This window comes from Hippoglossus stenolepis, chromosome 22 (genome assembly GCF_022539355.2).
Source record: "Hippoglossus stenolepis isolate QCI-W04-F060 chromosome 22, HSTE1.2, whole genome shotgun sequence".
NCBI classification, from domain to species: domain Eukaryota; kingdom Metazoa; phylum Chordata; class Actinopteri; order Pleuronectiformes; family Pleuronectidae; genus Hippoglossus; species Hippoglossus stenolepis.
The window spans coordinates 12,170,232-12,183,950 of NC_061504.1; the positions used below are offsets into that span (position 1 = coordinate 12,170,232).

The 13,719-nt window shown below is 43.5% G+C and overlaps 1 protein-coding gene across 1 annotated transcript in view; it reads left to right on the forward strand.

Moving 5' to 3' along the window:
- Nucleotides 1-12,628, forward strand: part of exoc4 (exocyst complex component 4) — a 111,587-nt gene extending 98,959 nt beyond the window's left edge. The window contains exon 20 of the mRNA XM_035147336.2: nucleotides 9,685-12,628. Coding sequence (XP_035003227.1) covers nucleotides 9,685-9,922 — 238 coding nt within the window. The 3' untranslated portion in view covers nucleotides 9,923-12,628. The remainder of the gene's footprint in view (nucleotides 1-9,684) is intronic.
- Nucleotides 12,629-13,719: the final 1,091 nt, after the last annotated feature.

The window sequence follows — 13,719 nt, forward strand, 5'->3', positions numbered from 1 at the left end:
CCTCTGATATACAGTCATTTCTATAAACTGTAAAAAGAACTACATCACGTACAGCTGTTATCTCATCTCGCTTAGAAAGGTCAGCGGCCACCGGGGTCGAATTTGAAATAATTTGAACTTTTAAAGCAGCACTTTCAGCCGGTGCCACGCCACGGTAGCAAATCCGTCTGGTTGGGTGCGACTTACTTACCCCCTATAGGTAAACAATGTTAGCTTCAGCGCAGAACACTTTTTCCAGTGATCGTCTGCGAGCAACCCAAGCATTTCAGCCTCCCCACCAATAATGCCTCAGTAAAGAAGATGTAAAGTACCTACAGCTTAAAATCTGGAGCGCAAATACAAATAATGTGTCTTGTGTTTTAAAGAATATACGAAAAAAATAACATCTGGTTGACGACGTGAATCATTTAGCGGCTGAATCCTTAACATTTCATAGATTTTGAAAGATAGACTACAGCTTATTTTCATGTTGCATCGATACAAGCTGTGCATATTTAGCCGTTTGTTGTGCAGACATGGAGAAGGCTCACATTGGCTGACCAGCAGTGGGGGAGAGACCGAAAGCAGAATTTTCCTCATCAGTATTTTATGACCTCCTCTGGAGAAACAAGTGTGAAATGAAGACAAGAAGTGGGGACAGCAGGAGGCTGAGTTTGGAGACAGGCAACAGATGCTTGTCTGTGCATCTGTGCACTTTTATGTTCTTATCTGTGTGTGTGTGTGTGTGTGTGTGTCTCGTACTGGTCCTTCAATCTTTATGAGGACCAGTTAAGAGTTGTAGACAATTTTCACGAGGACACTTTGCTCAGGCTTAACTCATTTAAATGGAATAGTTAGGATTGACTTTCGGTAGGGTGAGGGGCGAGGGAATAATTTATGGAGGAAAGTCGCCACAACTACATCCGTGTGTGTGTGTGTGTGTGTGTGTGTGTGTGTGTGTGTGTGTGTGTGTGTGTGTGTGTGTGTGTGTGTGTGTGTGTGTGTGTGTGTGTGTGTGTGTGTGTGTGTGTGTGTGTCGGCTGTTTTTCTGTATCTGAGTGCTTGCATGGAAAAGAGAGACCAGCAGAGACCTGGACAAGGGCGCACCATTGATCTGAGTTAAAACTAAAGAGAGGCCCAGTAACCAGCACTGCAGAACTCATGAAGACACACACACACTCACACACTCTCTCTCAATCACCACTTTCACAGACTGCGACGAAGCATGGTGAAACAGTGCCATCTTGTGGTGAAATCCATTTTTGTTTAAGTTTAACTGAAAAGCTGCAATATGTGAGAGGTGTTCAAATGTGTGTGTGTGTGTGTGTGAGAGAGAGAGAGCATGTGCGTTTCTATAGCAAAGTATGTCAGTCTCTCTTCTCTCGGCCATGCATTTGGCAGTGAGGCTCAGTGAGAGGGTCAGGGTCAAACACACACACATGGACACCTAAACACTGGCACACAGACCATCTGCTCAGAAACGGTTCAGGGGCTCACTCCTATTCTGCAGACCTGTGTGTCACCACAATGTTACCGCAATGTCACATTTGTGTGTCCAGTGTGTGTCTGTACGTGTGTATCACTCCACTGATCCCTTCCTCTCTAGTTCTGTCTGTTCATGTCGATCTTTCCGCAGATACGAGATAAACAGAGGAGGCTGTTTGTGAGTCTTTTACCTTGAAAAGTCCAGAAGCCACAATCGTCCTCACGCTAACAAAACAGCAAAATTGTCAAAAAAGTGTTGCCTGGCAACTGTCCACTCCAGCATATGGAGAAATTTGGGACTTAATTCGTTGGCAACTGATTTAGAAACCTAGTAAGTAAAATAGAGATCTAACATAATTAACAAACATAATATATTTTAAGTTTAAGCAAATGTTTAAATCACAGCTTGGTCATCGACCTTGAAGCCTCAACTCAAGACAACACCTTTTTAGTTTTTCTTTCTTTTACCCATCATAAAGTTCCGCTCTGCACGTGTCTTGATTTTCTGTTAATCAACTTATAGTGTCAACCACAGACTGTACATAAGAAATGGTTCACTCGTCATTTGAAGCTAGAATCTGTTCTGTAGCGATCGAGGGGTGGAGCCACGGCAGCAAGGTCCTTTCAATACAAACACTCGACCAATCAAAAATCAGTCAATCATGATGTCTCACCCTGTTTTATAGCATCAAGTAACTGATTAAAACCATGAACATATTGAATAAACATCAGTGAGGTAAGAATTACCTAAAAGGTCAGAAAACATCTGTAGGAGCATCTAGTTTCAGATCAAGTAAGCTTAGATTCTGCCTTGATGTCATGAAGCTGACAACTTAAACCACCCCTAAATGGTTTCCAAAGTATAAGCAAGCTTGTGTGTAACTGCATTCGAACACACAACCAGCTGGATTCATGTTTTTTACTGCAGCGCACCAGTGAACAAAGCCTCTGAAGGAACTTCACTCTACATGAATCCCCTACAGCAAAAGTAAACCTAAAGTAAATATGTACCCGTTTGTCCAAATGCCTCCGATGTCTGGTGCCGCAGCATTTCCCAGACACGCTCTGAACACACACACACACACACAGTAACACAAGCACACAGGCGGTGGAGCTCTGAGCTGCCCGGTGACCCGTGTAGGCAGGTTGCGGCGCTGTCATAACATCCCCTGCAAAACTTGCGAGCCCCTTAACCCATCACACCCACCTGTCTGCCACTGGAAATCACTGCAGTCTGCTTGTGTGACTTGTCAAAGGTGCTAGTGTGTATTGTCCCCGGGTGTGCGACACCACCCTCTGCAAGATGCGGTGTGTGTGTGCGCACTGGCGAATAAACTGTCCTTGGTTTTTGTGTGTGTGTGTGTGTGTGTGTGGAGGTGACAGGCTGGTGTGTCTACAGAGAATGTGGTAATAAGTACAGTTGACGGCCGTGTCAGGAGGTAGTGGGTGTCAACAGATAAAACTGTTTGTATTTAGGCCTGACTTCAATACGCTGTCACTTCGCCCGGCTTGTGTCTCCCTCGCTGTCACCTTGTGTCTCTCTCTTTAGCTCTCTCTCTCTTCCTCCTCTCTCTGTCCCTCTCTCCTCATGTTTTCTCTTCTCTGCTACATCCAATCACCTGCACCGCCTCGACTGAACTGCTATTCCCTCGCCTCTCTTCTTCTTACCGCCCCTCCCCTGCTCCTGTTTTCTGTCGTGTGTGTGTGTGTATGATGCGGTATGATGAGACTTGTCTCTGCTGATGAAGCCGGTTTGTGTGTTTGTGTGTTTGTGTGCGCGCGCCCTCGCAGCTTGATGACGCTGGTCTTTGCTGATGAAGCCAGTCAGAGTGTGTGTGTGTGTATGTGTGTGTGTGTGCTTGTTGTGCGTGGCGCAGCGTGATGGGACCGGTCTTTGCTGATGAAGCTTCAGTCTCAGAGTCTCTGCAGACCTTCCCTCATTACCAGAGGAGAGACAAATGCACTGCCCTGTAGGGAGAGACACAGAAGGAAGGAGGGGAGGGAGAGAGACTAAGCTGGTTAATGTACAAAGCAGAATTTATATGTGAGAACAAAAATATATTCACAAAAACATTCCTAGGTCAAGGCTTTCAAATGCATCAAAACAAAAATAATTAACATCTTAACCATCCCATGTAAATTCCTGTTGAATAGTGCAAAGACTTTTCTGATCGCAGCCTCTCAACAATGAAACAGTGCTTTGCAACTTACCGCAGGTTCTGTTCAGTCAGACGTCTGCATGCAGGTCAATATCTCAGTGGGTGTAGTCACCAGCCTGGCTGACTGAGTCACCGCTGTGAGTCGATTCCTCTCTCCCTCTTGTGCTCCTCTCTCAGAATCATTTTCACCGACAATTAGCATATTTTGGAGTCTCTCTCGTTCAGTTCGTCGCCCGTAGAGACATTATTTCTGAGGGTTTTCTCCCTGAAGTCAGGAGACGCCATCAAATCATTTTAAGTTGTAACCTCCTGCGCATACATTTTTTTTTAGGGCTGACTAACTCTGACAGACTCGATAAAGACAGACTTGACTATACATGCTAGCTCAGCATTATAGCAGAGTAGCAATAGTGTTATAATTACAAGAACAAGATGTCATGTTATGTCCAGTTTAGTAGAGAACTCTCGGCGATGTTTTCTTTAATGATACTTCCACTTTGACACTGCACATTACAGGTACAGGGAAAAGAGATCGCTCAAATCACTTTTTACTCACGTTGACTAAGTCTTCAAGCACCTGTATCATCAGTTAAAATGAGGGATAACAGAAAGGGTAAGAACCATAGACTGTTTATAAAGCATCACATTTTTTGCATCAAATAACTAATTAAAACCAAACTTACTGGACATATATCCATGTGATAAGAACGACCTAAAATGACTGTTTTGTTTGGTCCATGTCCCACCCACTAACATGGAGAAGGTGTGGTTTAAGGCTCATACTGCAGCCAGCCACCAGGGGGCAATCAAGACGCTTTGGCTTCACTTTGCATTGGAGCTGTCATGTCGTCCATCTTTGCATACCGTCTATGGATAGAAACAACAACTTCCCTGCAGCCCCCCCCCACCAGGCTCTCATCAATGACCTCACGTGCACGCTCTTTGTTTGCAGTCAAAGTTTCGCAGACTGATTGCTTGTTTTTTCAAAAAGCTCGTTTTTTTTTTCTGCTGCGAACAAAAAGGACAACAGGCCAAAGAGGAAAAGATGCGTTTTCAAATCTTTCCGGGCTCAGGGTTGATACAAATTAGGCTGAGACAAAAAAAAAAGGGGGAGAAAAGAAGACAAGTTTCCTTGTTGTTGTTGTCAGTAACATCGATATTTGTGCACCAACGAGCCGCGGTTCCAGTTGATTTTCTCCCATCCCCTCTCCTCCTCCTCCTCCTCCTCCTCCTCCTCCTCCTCCTTCCTCACCTCATCTCTCCCCCACTAACTAATGTGTTGTTGCAAACGTGCTGACAGAGGTAGCCTGTAATGGCCTTAATATTGTACACAGTGGAAATGAGGGGAAATTAATTGTGCTGATTCTTGTCTTTCTCTTCTTCTTTTCTTCTCTCTTTGCGTCTTCATCTTTCTCTTAATGCCCCCCTTCTCCTCCATGTTTCCCTCTGTCCCTCACACCATTGACATACATGTCTGTGTCCGATGCTGCGTCCACGCATCATAAATTTACTTAATTTTCTTTGTATATGAGGAAAAGGGAGGGGGGGCAGCTAATTAAAATTTAATAGAAAGCGCACAGTGGAGGCATGCTGACACGCACAAACAGACACACACACACAAATACAAACACAAGCTGATTACTGAAGCAGTGCTTTCATAGATGGAACTTCTGGAAGAGGCAGGTGGAGATTGGTAAAATGTGTGTGTGTTTGTGTGTGTGTTTGTGTGTGTGTGTGTGTTTGTGTGAGACACCGACAGAGGCTAAATGGAGAAAAGACTTAAAGGAAGGGGCAATCAAAACAACAATTCACTTAAGTATTGTCTAAAAAAATAATACTGTGTCTCTAACAGATAAGAAGGTGTGTGTGTGTGTGTGTGTGTGTGTGTGTGTGTGTGTGTGTGTGTGTGTGTGTGTGTGTGTGTGTGTGTGTGTGTGTGTGTGTGTGTGTGTGTGTGTGTGTGTGTGTGTGTGTGTGTGTCACTGGGGGTTCTTACTTGATGGTGGAGTTCGGAGAGATTTTAATCTTATTAACAGCCTCACCCTGTTTGGCAAATGGCTTTCCAACTGCTTGTGTAATGAACTGTTTGAAAGTGTTTTCAGCGCACACTAACATACATCACTCACCCACCCACACACCCACCTTACACTTTCTCTTTCTGAACCAGCTTCCTCCCGTTTGAACCGAAGGCTAGACTGCCAGCTGTCCTCACGATGCAGTCACACACACACACAACACACACACACACACACACACACACACACACACACACACACACACACACACACACACACACACACACACACACACACACTAATAACCAGCTGACAGCCCAGCAGCATCGTCTGCCCGTGGACGCAGCTTCTCTGTTTAGATATCGGATGCTATATTGAAAGCACAACAAATTGCCCAGTGGATTTACTACACTGTCATCAGTTGTAAATGAACAAGAGTTGATCTGCTTTTAACAAATCCTGCGTGGGACTTTTCCCAAATGCATCGCTGCCAAGTGAATTATAGCTGCTATTATACTGTAGTTAAGCCATGTTTTATAGCACTGATGAGGTATTTTTAATTTTCTCCTGCTGGCTGCCACATCAACAGATGGGTTCCAAAGCTTCCCAGTTTTGCTATTTTATAAGACAAATCGTGTTTTTTTTTTTTGGGGACTGGTGAAAAGTGTACAAACAGCACTTAGTTTCTGTTAGAGCGATAATTTCAGTTTGCAGCAGAGCAGATGTGTTTGTTATTCATTTAAAACTTAGCAGCGTTGAAACGGGGAACCGAGCCTAAAAAAAGTCATCGGTTAGTCAAACCACACAAAGTCAACAACAAGAACTGAGACACTGGCAACTGTTTTTATTTTAACATCATTATTTATAACACAAACTGTACATAAAGATGGACGATGCATCATTTGTAGCCAGCGTCTGTGCAGTAAGGATCATGGGATGTCAGTCTTAGTTGTCAATCATGAAATTCCCCCCCGTTTTTATAGCTTCAAATAAATAATACAAACCAAACTTATTGAAAAAATACCTTTTTAAACTTGAGTGCAAACCCAGGCCTGAGAAAACACAAACCGAGCTCGACCTGAACCCGAAAGGAAATCATGTGTAAATGTGAAAAAAAAAACAACCTAAAATGACCAAACATATTTGACGTGTACTTTGACCTTTTAGTTTGGTCCATGTCCTGTCAACTAACATGGAGGCACCAGGGTTTATGACCTCAACTGCTGCCAGCCATGTGTCATGTCGTCCATCTTTATAAACAGTCTATGATTTATACACAGTAGCTGCAGCCGGGCCAAGTTAACACTGGAGAGTCAAAAGCACCGTGAACAGGTCACCAGTCTCTATCACACCAAGACAAACACGCTCTCGAACAAGCAATTTGAACTCTCCAATTGACCTAACCTCCACATTTATAGCTGTAAATATAAAGGGAAAAAAAAACCTGAATTCCAAACACAAGAACCTTATAAACACATATGACCACACAGAGGTTTGCCATCACTATGCCTCTTTAGAAAGTCAGAGGGTTAAATAGTCGGGTACAATTTAGTTTCTTGCTCTTGTTCAGAATCAAGTCTCCTTCCTCTGAGCTGTTTGCTGCAGAGAGCCGGTGTATTTGAAAGAGAGGAGCCTCGTCTGTTCACAGCTCCGTCCCTCAACGAAAGAAATGAGCGTTTTTTTTGTGGGTTATACTCGTTTTTCTCATTAGATCATAAAGTATAACGAGGCGATTTTCCTCAAGCGTGCAGTCAATCACCAGGTCTGGGGGAATGCAGCGGTAATGCCCGTGTAACCGAGGTAAATCCGGCGCACTCCATCACGCACTCTAAACGTACAAATGCACGTTCAAAGCCGCTCGCATTCCGACATTTATCAGCCAGTGAGACAAACACAAGCAAATTCATGACACATTTCATCATGAGATAAAAACACAAAAGTGGGAGCCATCTTTCTTTTCTTCCTCGCCTTTCCTCTGCCCCCCCCCCCTCTCAGTAAACGAATGTGACCCTCATCAATATTGACAAGCTTTTTCATGAAATGAGCTCAGGGACGGAAAAATGAACAAGACCTTGGAGAGAAATTGAGAGCAGCGGGGAGAGTGAGACAGAATGCAAATGCTCTGATGACCAAGGGCATTACTTGTCAGGGCGAAGGCAAAAAAAAAAAAAGAAAGATATACACCGCTATTCGTCACTCATAGCTTTAGTCATCGCTCTCGTTTTTTTTCTCACTCTCTGCCGCTCTATCTCCATCTCATTCATTCTACCCCTTCATTACTCTTTCCAGGTCTTTCTTCCCCTCCTGTTGGATTTTCCCACAATGACAGCACATAAAACACCTTGGAACAGAGGCTCCCTGAGTGCTCGTTAACGCCTCGTTAGCATTGGAAATGATCATCTCAAGAAGGGAATGGGTCTTGGGTGGCTGCTGGAGCTAAACAAATGAGATCAAAATATCTTTTTTTTTCCTCACCAACGTGTCATCTTCTCTTTTCTTTTTTTTCTTCCCACTGTGCAACATCGTAGAGATTTGGATCCATTTTACCTCTAATTTCCTCTGAGCTTAACCCTCTTTCTGCAGATTCTTTAGTGGACGTGGGTTACAAACGAGTCTTTTTCTCTGCTGTCACACGGCGGAGAGATGTGAAAACAGGTGGAACTTCTATTTCTACCTCAGTCAACACCTCCAAGGCCTTTCCTCAGCCTCAGTGCCACAGAGATCTCTCCTGGCTGAGCTGCTGTGCCCACAGAGCAGCAGGAGGCGCCGCTGTGGACTGACAGTAGTCACTTTATTGACTATCACATTAAAGACACATGAATGAAAACCAATGGCTGTACAGGTCAACAGATCAAATATATGTGCATCCATAATATTCCGTTCCACATGGATTCACATATTAAAGAAAGCTCTGGCAGCTGAGACTGTTTATGTCAACAAAATAACCAGAGACCAATCAATATGGATTTTTGATTCCAATAGTCAGGAGGAAAAAGATATCTGTATTAAAAAGAAAATTGAAAAGATGTTTGGATGAAATCCTTTTAACAAAGAAATATAATTGTATTAAGTTTAACCACAAACTTTATGATAAATAACTATAAATATAAAGAAAACTCAACAACAATATAGAGCTTGAAATATAAAATAAAAATGTTCTTAACATGAAATGCAAACAATTACTGTAGAATAAAAGTATTAAATATAAACATCAACATCGAACGGTTTGTCACTCGTTCTTTTGGTGTCATCCAGACATAAAAACATGTTTACAGTTGAATATTATAGTACAATATGTAGTACACATCACCTGCTGTCCACTCCTTACTTCTTACTGTATTTACACTGACTGTGTGGGAGTAAAACATTTAGTGTATCATCAGAACACGGGATTTGCCCCATAGCCGGGGGCAGATACTGGTGAAATGTGTTCTAGTGCCTGCCTGCGTTTTTGTGTTCCTTTGTGTATTTCAGAGCATTGCACACATTACCACACACATGCACACAGACACACGCACACCTGCACTCTCCAAGGTATTTGACCTGTTTTGCCCCCGAGCAAAGAATAATGGTCTGTCCTGCATCCCAACACTCTCCTGCACTACTCTGCCACCTTCAGCCTCTCCTCCTCTATTATGCACAGGAATGTGTAAATTGTGTCCATTGTGACAAGTTACCCTTTCTTCTAAAAATCCATATTTATGGCCAAATATTGTGTTCTCCTCGTTGAGTTGGTGCTAATGAGTTTTACAGCCGATGCTCACATACACAGGAGGTACATCTCTATGTATTCTGGGGAAAAAAAGCATTTTAGTTTACAAAAATCTGATGTTTTAGTCAGGAAGGAAATGTGTGTAACGAATGTACTTGATGTTTAGTTTATCCTTTTTGATTCAGCACAGGAATCGTGTAAAACGAAGGAATATAAAGCTATATTCAGCTTTATATCCTTTCTATTGCAAATGCTTTTCTTTTCCCCCTTCTTCTCTCCACTCATAACCTCTTGTCATTCTCTCTCTCTTCCTCCTCCCTCTTCCTCCGTGCAGGCAGTACTATGAGATGCTGTACAACGCCGCGGACGAGCTGCTGAACCTGGTGGTGGACCAGGGCGTCCGCTACACGGAGCTGGAGTACATCAACGCCCTGTCCTTGCTCCACCGCAGCCAGACGGGCGTCGGGGACCTGAGCACTCAAAACACCCGGCTGCAGCGGCTGAAGGAGATCATCTGTGAACAGGCGGCCATCAAACAGGCCACCAAGGACAAGAAGATCACCACAGTGTAGTGAGGAGAGCAGGTCGGGGCTCAGAGGGGCGAAGCCTGAGAGGGAAGAACTGTACATTTTTCATATAACCTGTGCTTTACATGGTTTTTTTTCTTTGCTCAACTCCTTCTGATCTGTTTATCAGGGCCATGTGTGGGTCAAGTGCTCAAGAGTGAGAAATGATGGAAAGAGGACATTTAAGAACTAACTTGTTTGTGTGTAGACTGAGATCGGGATGTGCGTGAAATCTGTTGTTCTTCGAGACACGAACTCCAGAGAATGTCCGCACAATTGGGTCCAGACTTTCTCCGGAGTTTCATACATGAATAACGCAGCAGTAGATCCTCCACTCAGATCTCTGCAGCGTTCAGGGCAAGGGGGGAGGGGGGCGCAGCAACAACCACACCGACTTCGGCCCTCATCACCAAAATCTCTCCCGACATCTTCGTTGGTGTCTTCTACATGTGTGGCACCGCTTTTTCATCCTGTGATATTCGTTTTCGCCCACTCGCTCTCTGGATAGTCTGCCGTGTCCTCACATTGGCGAGACTCCGGAGTAAGTCCGGAGCCTCTGACTCGGACGTTTGCGTCCTCACATTCATCCCCTTCAGAGAATGTCAGGAGAATATACAGGGTTCATGTCTGAAAGCAGCTTTAAGGTGATGAGACACATCGTAGTCGGGCGGCTGACACATATACTTTTTTCCCAAACTCTGCAGATTATAATATATACTATATATGCAGCAGTGTCTCCCTCTAATTGGGAAGTGAGCTGACAACCAACTACAGACTTTCCAAGTCCAGCTCCTTGTATATCTATATCATAAGGTAACCTATATCGTCACGACTCCTAACAGTCCCCCCCCCGCTCGCCGCGACAATGACTGCGGCTCCAGAATGAAAAGGCGATTGTCTTGGACACTCACCCCAAACTTAGGCCCGCTATCTCATCTCATTTTCCTATTAGATCTAAACTGCTGCTCTCAATTACACCTCTATGTCTCCTCTCCTGGCAGCCCCATGGGCCCACTGATTCTGTCTGCAATAACAGATGCCAGATTAGGCTGTCTGAATGAGGCCACATCTTCCGCCTGCTTGCCAATTTGGGTCGGTCCCTGAAGAATTCCCGTAGCGGAGAATGGTGTCGTATCTACGGCTGTTATAAAAATCTGTCTTTTGTTTTTCGTACAGTTTGTGCAGTTCTGTGGCTGCAGTGTGAAAAGTTCTTCGCCGATTGAGAGACTCTGTAACTTAAGATATTTGTTTTTTGCTAATTTCAATTTCATGCCCAAGAAATAATATTTCAAGTCCAGCACACCGCAGTTTCATGATTTACACATTTCTACATTAATCAATGAGTTTTCATTTTCATCCTTTATACATTTCTCATTATTTAATTTCGCGTACATTTTCATCAGCCGTACTCGCTCTATAAACCAAAACAAAGCCATTCTGACTCTTTATTTTGTCATCACCACCAGCTGGGCTTTACCCTTTTAAAGTGAACTAAACACATAAACTCCAGAGACGATCACACATCATTCCCCTCCCAGCGAAAAAAGCCCTCCCTGTTCTTACTTCATTAACTTGAGAGAGAAGTACTTAACGAGAGCAGGAGAGGGAACTGGGAGTGTTGTCAATACAGCGCGGGCCCAGCGCTGGTCTCCCTGAAGCCCACGGAGCAATCCATCATAATGACACATCGGCCGGGATCGATGGGAAAACAACGGTGAAGCTGCGGAGGGGTTCGCCCACACCACTCCGACACACGTACACACTGTGTGAAATCTAAAATCTGCTTGCTCGGCTGTTCACTTCACAGCTACTTTTGTAATGTTATACATGAGGAACTTTAATACAATGTTAACTAAGTGTGTCGTGTCACCGCTAGCGCACACACAGAAGTCCAGAAGGCTTCTGTATTGGGGAGACTGACTGTATATAAAGATGGATGACGCTTCTCCACTTCCTTCCTGTTGTGCAAAACTGAAGTAAAATAATGTTCTTCATACAGCTGGCGCCATTTTGTGCTTGGGATGTTGTTAGGAGAGGCAGTTTGAACAGTAATGAGGAGCAGTGGTATCGAGGGGCCTGCAGATTCATGCACTCGACCAATCACGAGTCAGTCTCAGCTGTCAATCATGATGTTTTATAGCAACAAATCACTAATTAAAACCAACCTTACCAGAAACATGAACTATTCTACTATCTAAAATGTATTTCATGTGTACTTTGACTTTTTTATTTTGGGCCATGTCCCATCTGCTAACATGGATAATTTGGGGTTTATGTCCTTGACTGTAGCCAGCCACCAGGGGGCGATCCAAATTATTCGGCTTCACTTTTTAAGGAGCTGTCATATCATCCATCTGTATCTACAGTCTATGATTAAACTCTACGTACAATGAGTGAAAACCACTCCTGCTGTCCAAGCTTCTTTTTTTTTAATTAATGAGTGAAATATGTCAAATGTAATAAAGGTTCCATTTCATTGTTTTTCTTTTCAGCGCACCTTTAGTTTGCACATCGGCTCTTTGTGTAATTCAAATAAGAATGTGTTAAATTCTTGACATTTATTTTTTCTGTCAGTCTTGAACAAGTCTAAACATCTGTCTTGTTCGTCTGTTGTCATCTTTAAAAATGCTCTGAAAAGTTTGTCTACTCTAAATCAAGCACGTGTGATTTTCCTGTGCATACACTGAGAAATAAACCATCCAATCCCTGTCACGTCTTGTGTATCTTGCAGAGTTTCTCTTCTTCTTGTGTGTGTGTGTGTGGCATATTTTCCACTGGGTGAGGTGCACCTGACAAAAGCTCACAGCTACACACACTAACCCTCTCCCGCCTGTGACAGCACCATCCTTCACTGTGTTCGTCGCGGCAAAGACGTTGCCTTCATACATCATGCGAGTCAGGCCGATCCAAAACCAACACTTTACCCGACAGGCGTGGTGATGTGTGTTGTGACACGGTGCGAAAGCATGAAGTGTTACGGTGCAGCAAAGTGGAATGAGAAAAACAAACACGTACGAACATACCACCTGATCGCCTGTGTTGTTTTATGGGCGTCACTCCTGCACATACCTGCACACTGGTGATATTTGCAAACTACGGATGTGTTATTAAACGGATTGTGTCGACTGCCACGGAGCCTTCAAGCGCAAGTCAAGTGTAAACAAGGAATACCCCCCCATTGAAATTCTGTCACTACTTCTATATGGACTCCCTAACCTCATTCAGGATGAGGCATTATTTATATTATAATGTTAACATGTGATGCTAATACAGTTGTATATTATCAACTATAATCCTGTTTACATGTTGCACCACAAAATGGGATTTTGACTAAGGTCAACTTTAAGTCCACTACGTCTGACGTTCCCACGAGAATTAGTTTAATACACGAGTTTCCAACTCCTTGTTAGGTTCCCATGTTGTTTGCATGTACATGTCCACAAAACTTTGTCTTGATTGCTCTTACTCTAATGTCCAATGTGCTAAACTTTGGATTCAGTGCATTTGCAGAGACCCACATTCTCATATTTAGATTTTCTAACGGAGAAACATAAACCTCCCATATTCCCTCCATAAGATAATTTATTAGATTTTGTCATTTTGGGAATTAGTTGGAAATAAATGTCTATAAATAAGTAATTGAAACCATTGACATTCTTTAATCGCTGCTTGGTTTAAGTGAAAGTGCTTTGATGTTTCCCTCCATGTTTTGTGCTCGAGGTTTCTTTCTGTGAGTGAACTTTGATAGGAAGTGCAATGTGTGTGTTCCGCGGTTGTGAAGGGACAGATGCTCTCAGGCTGCT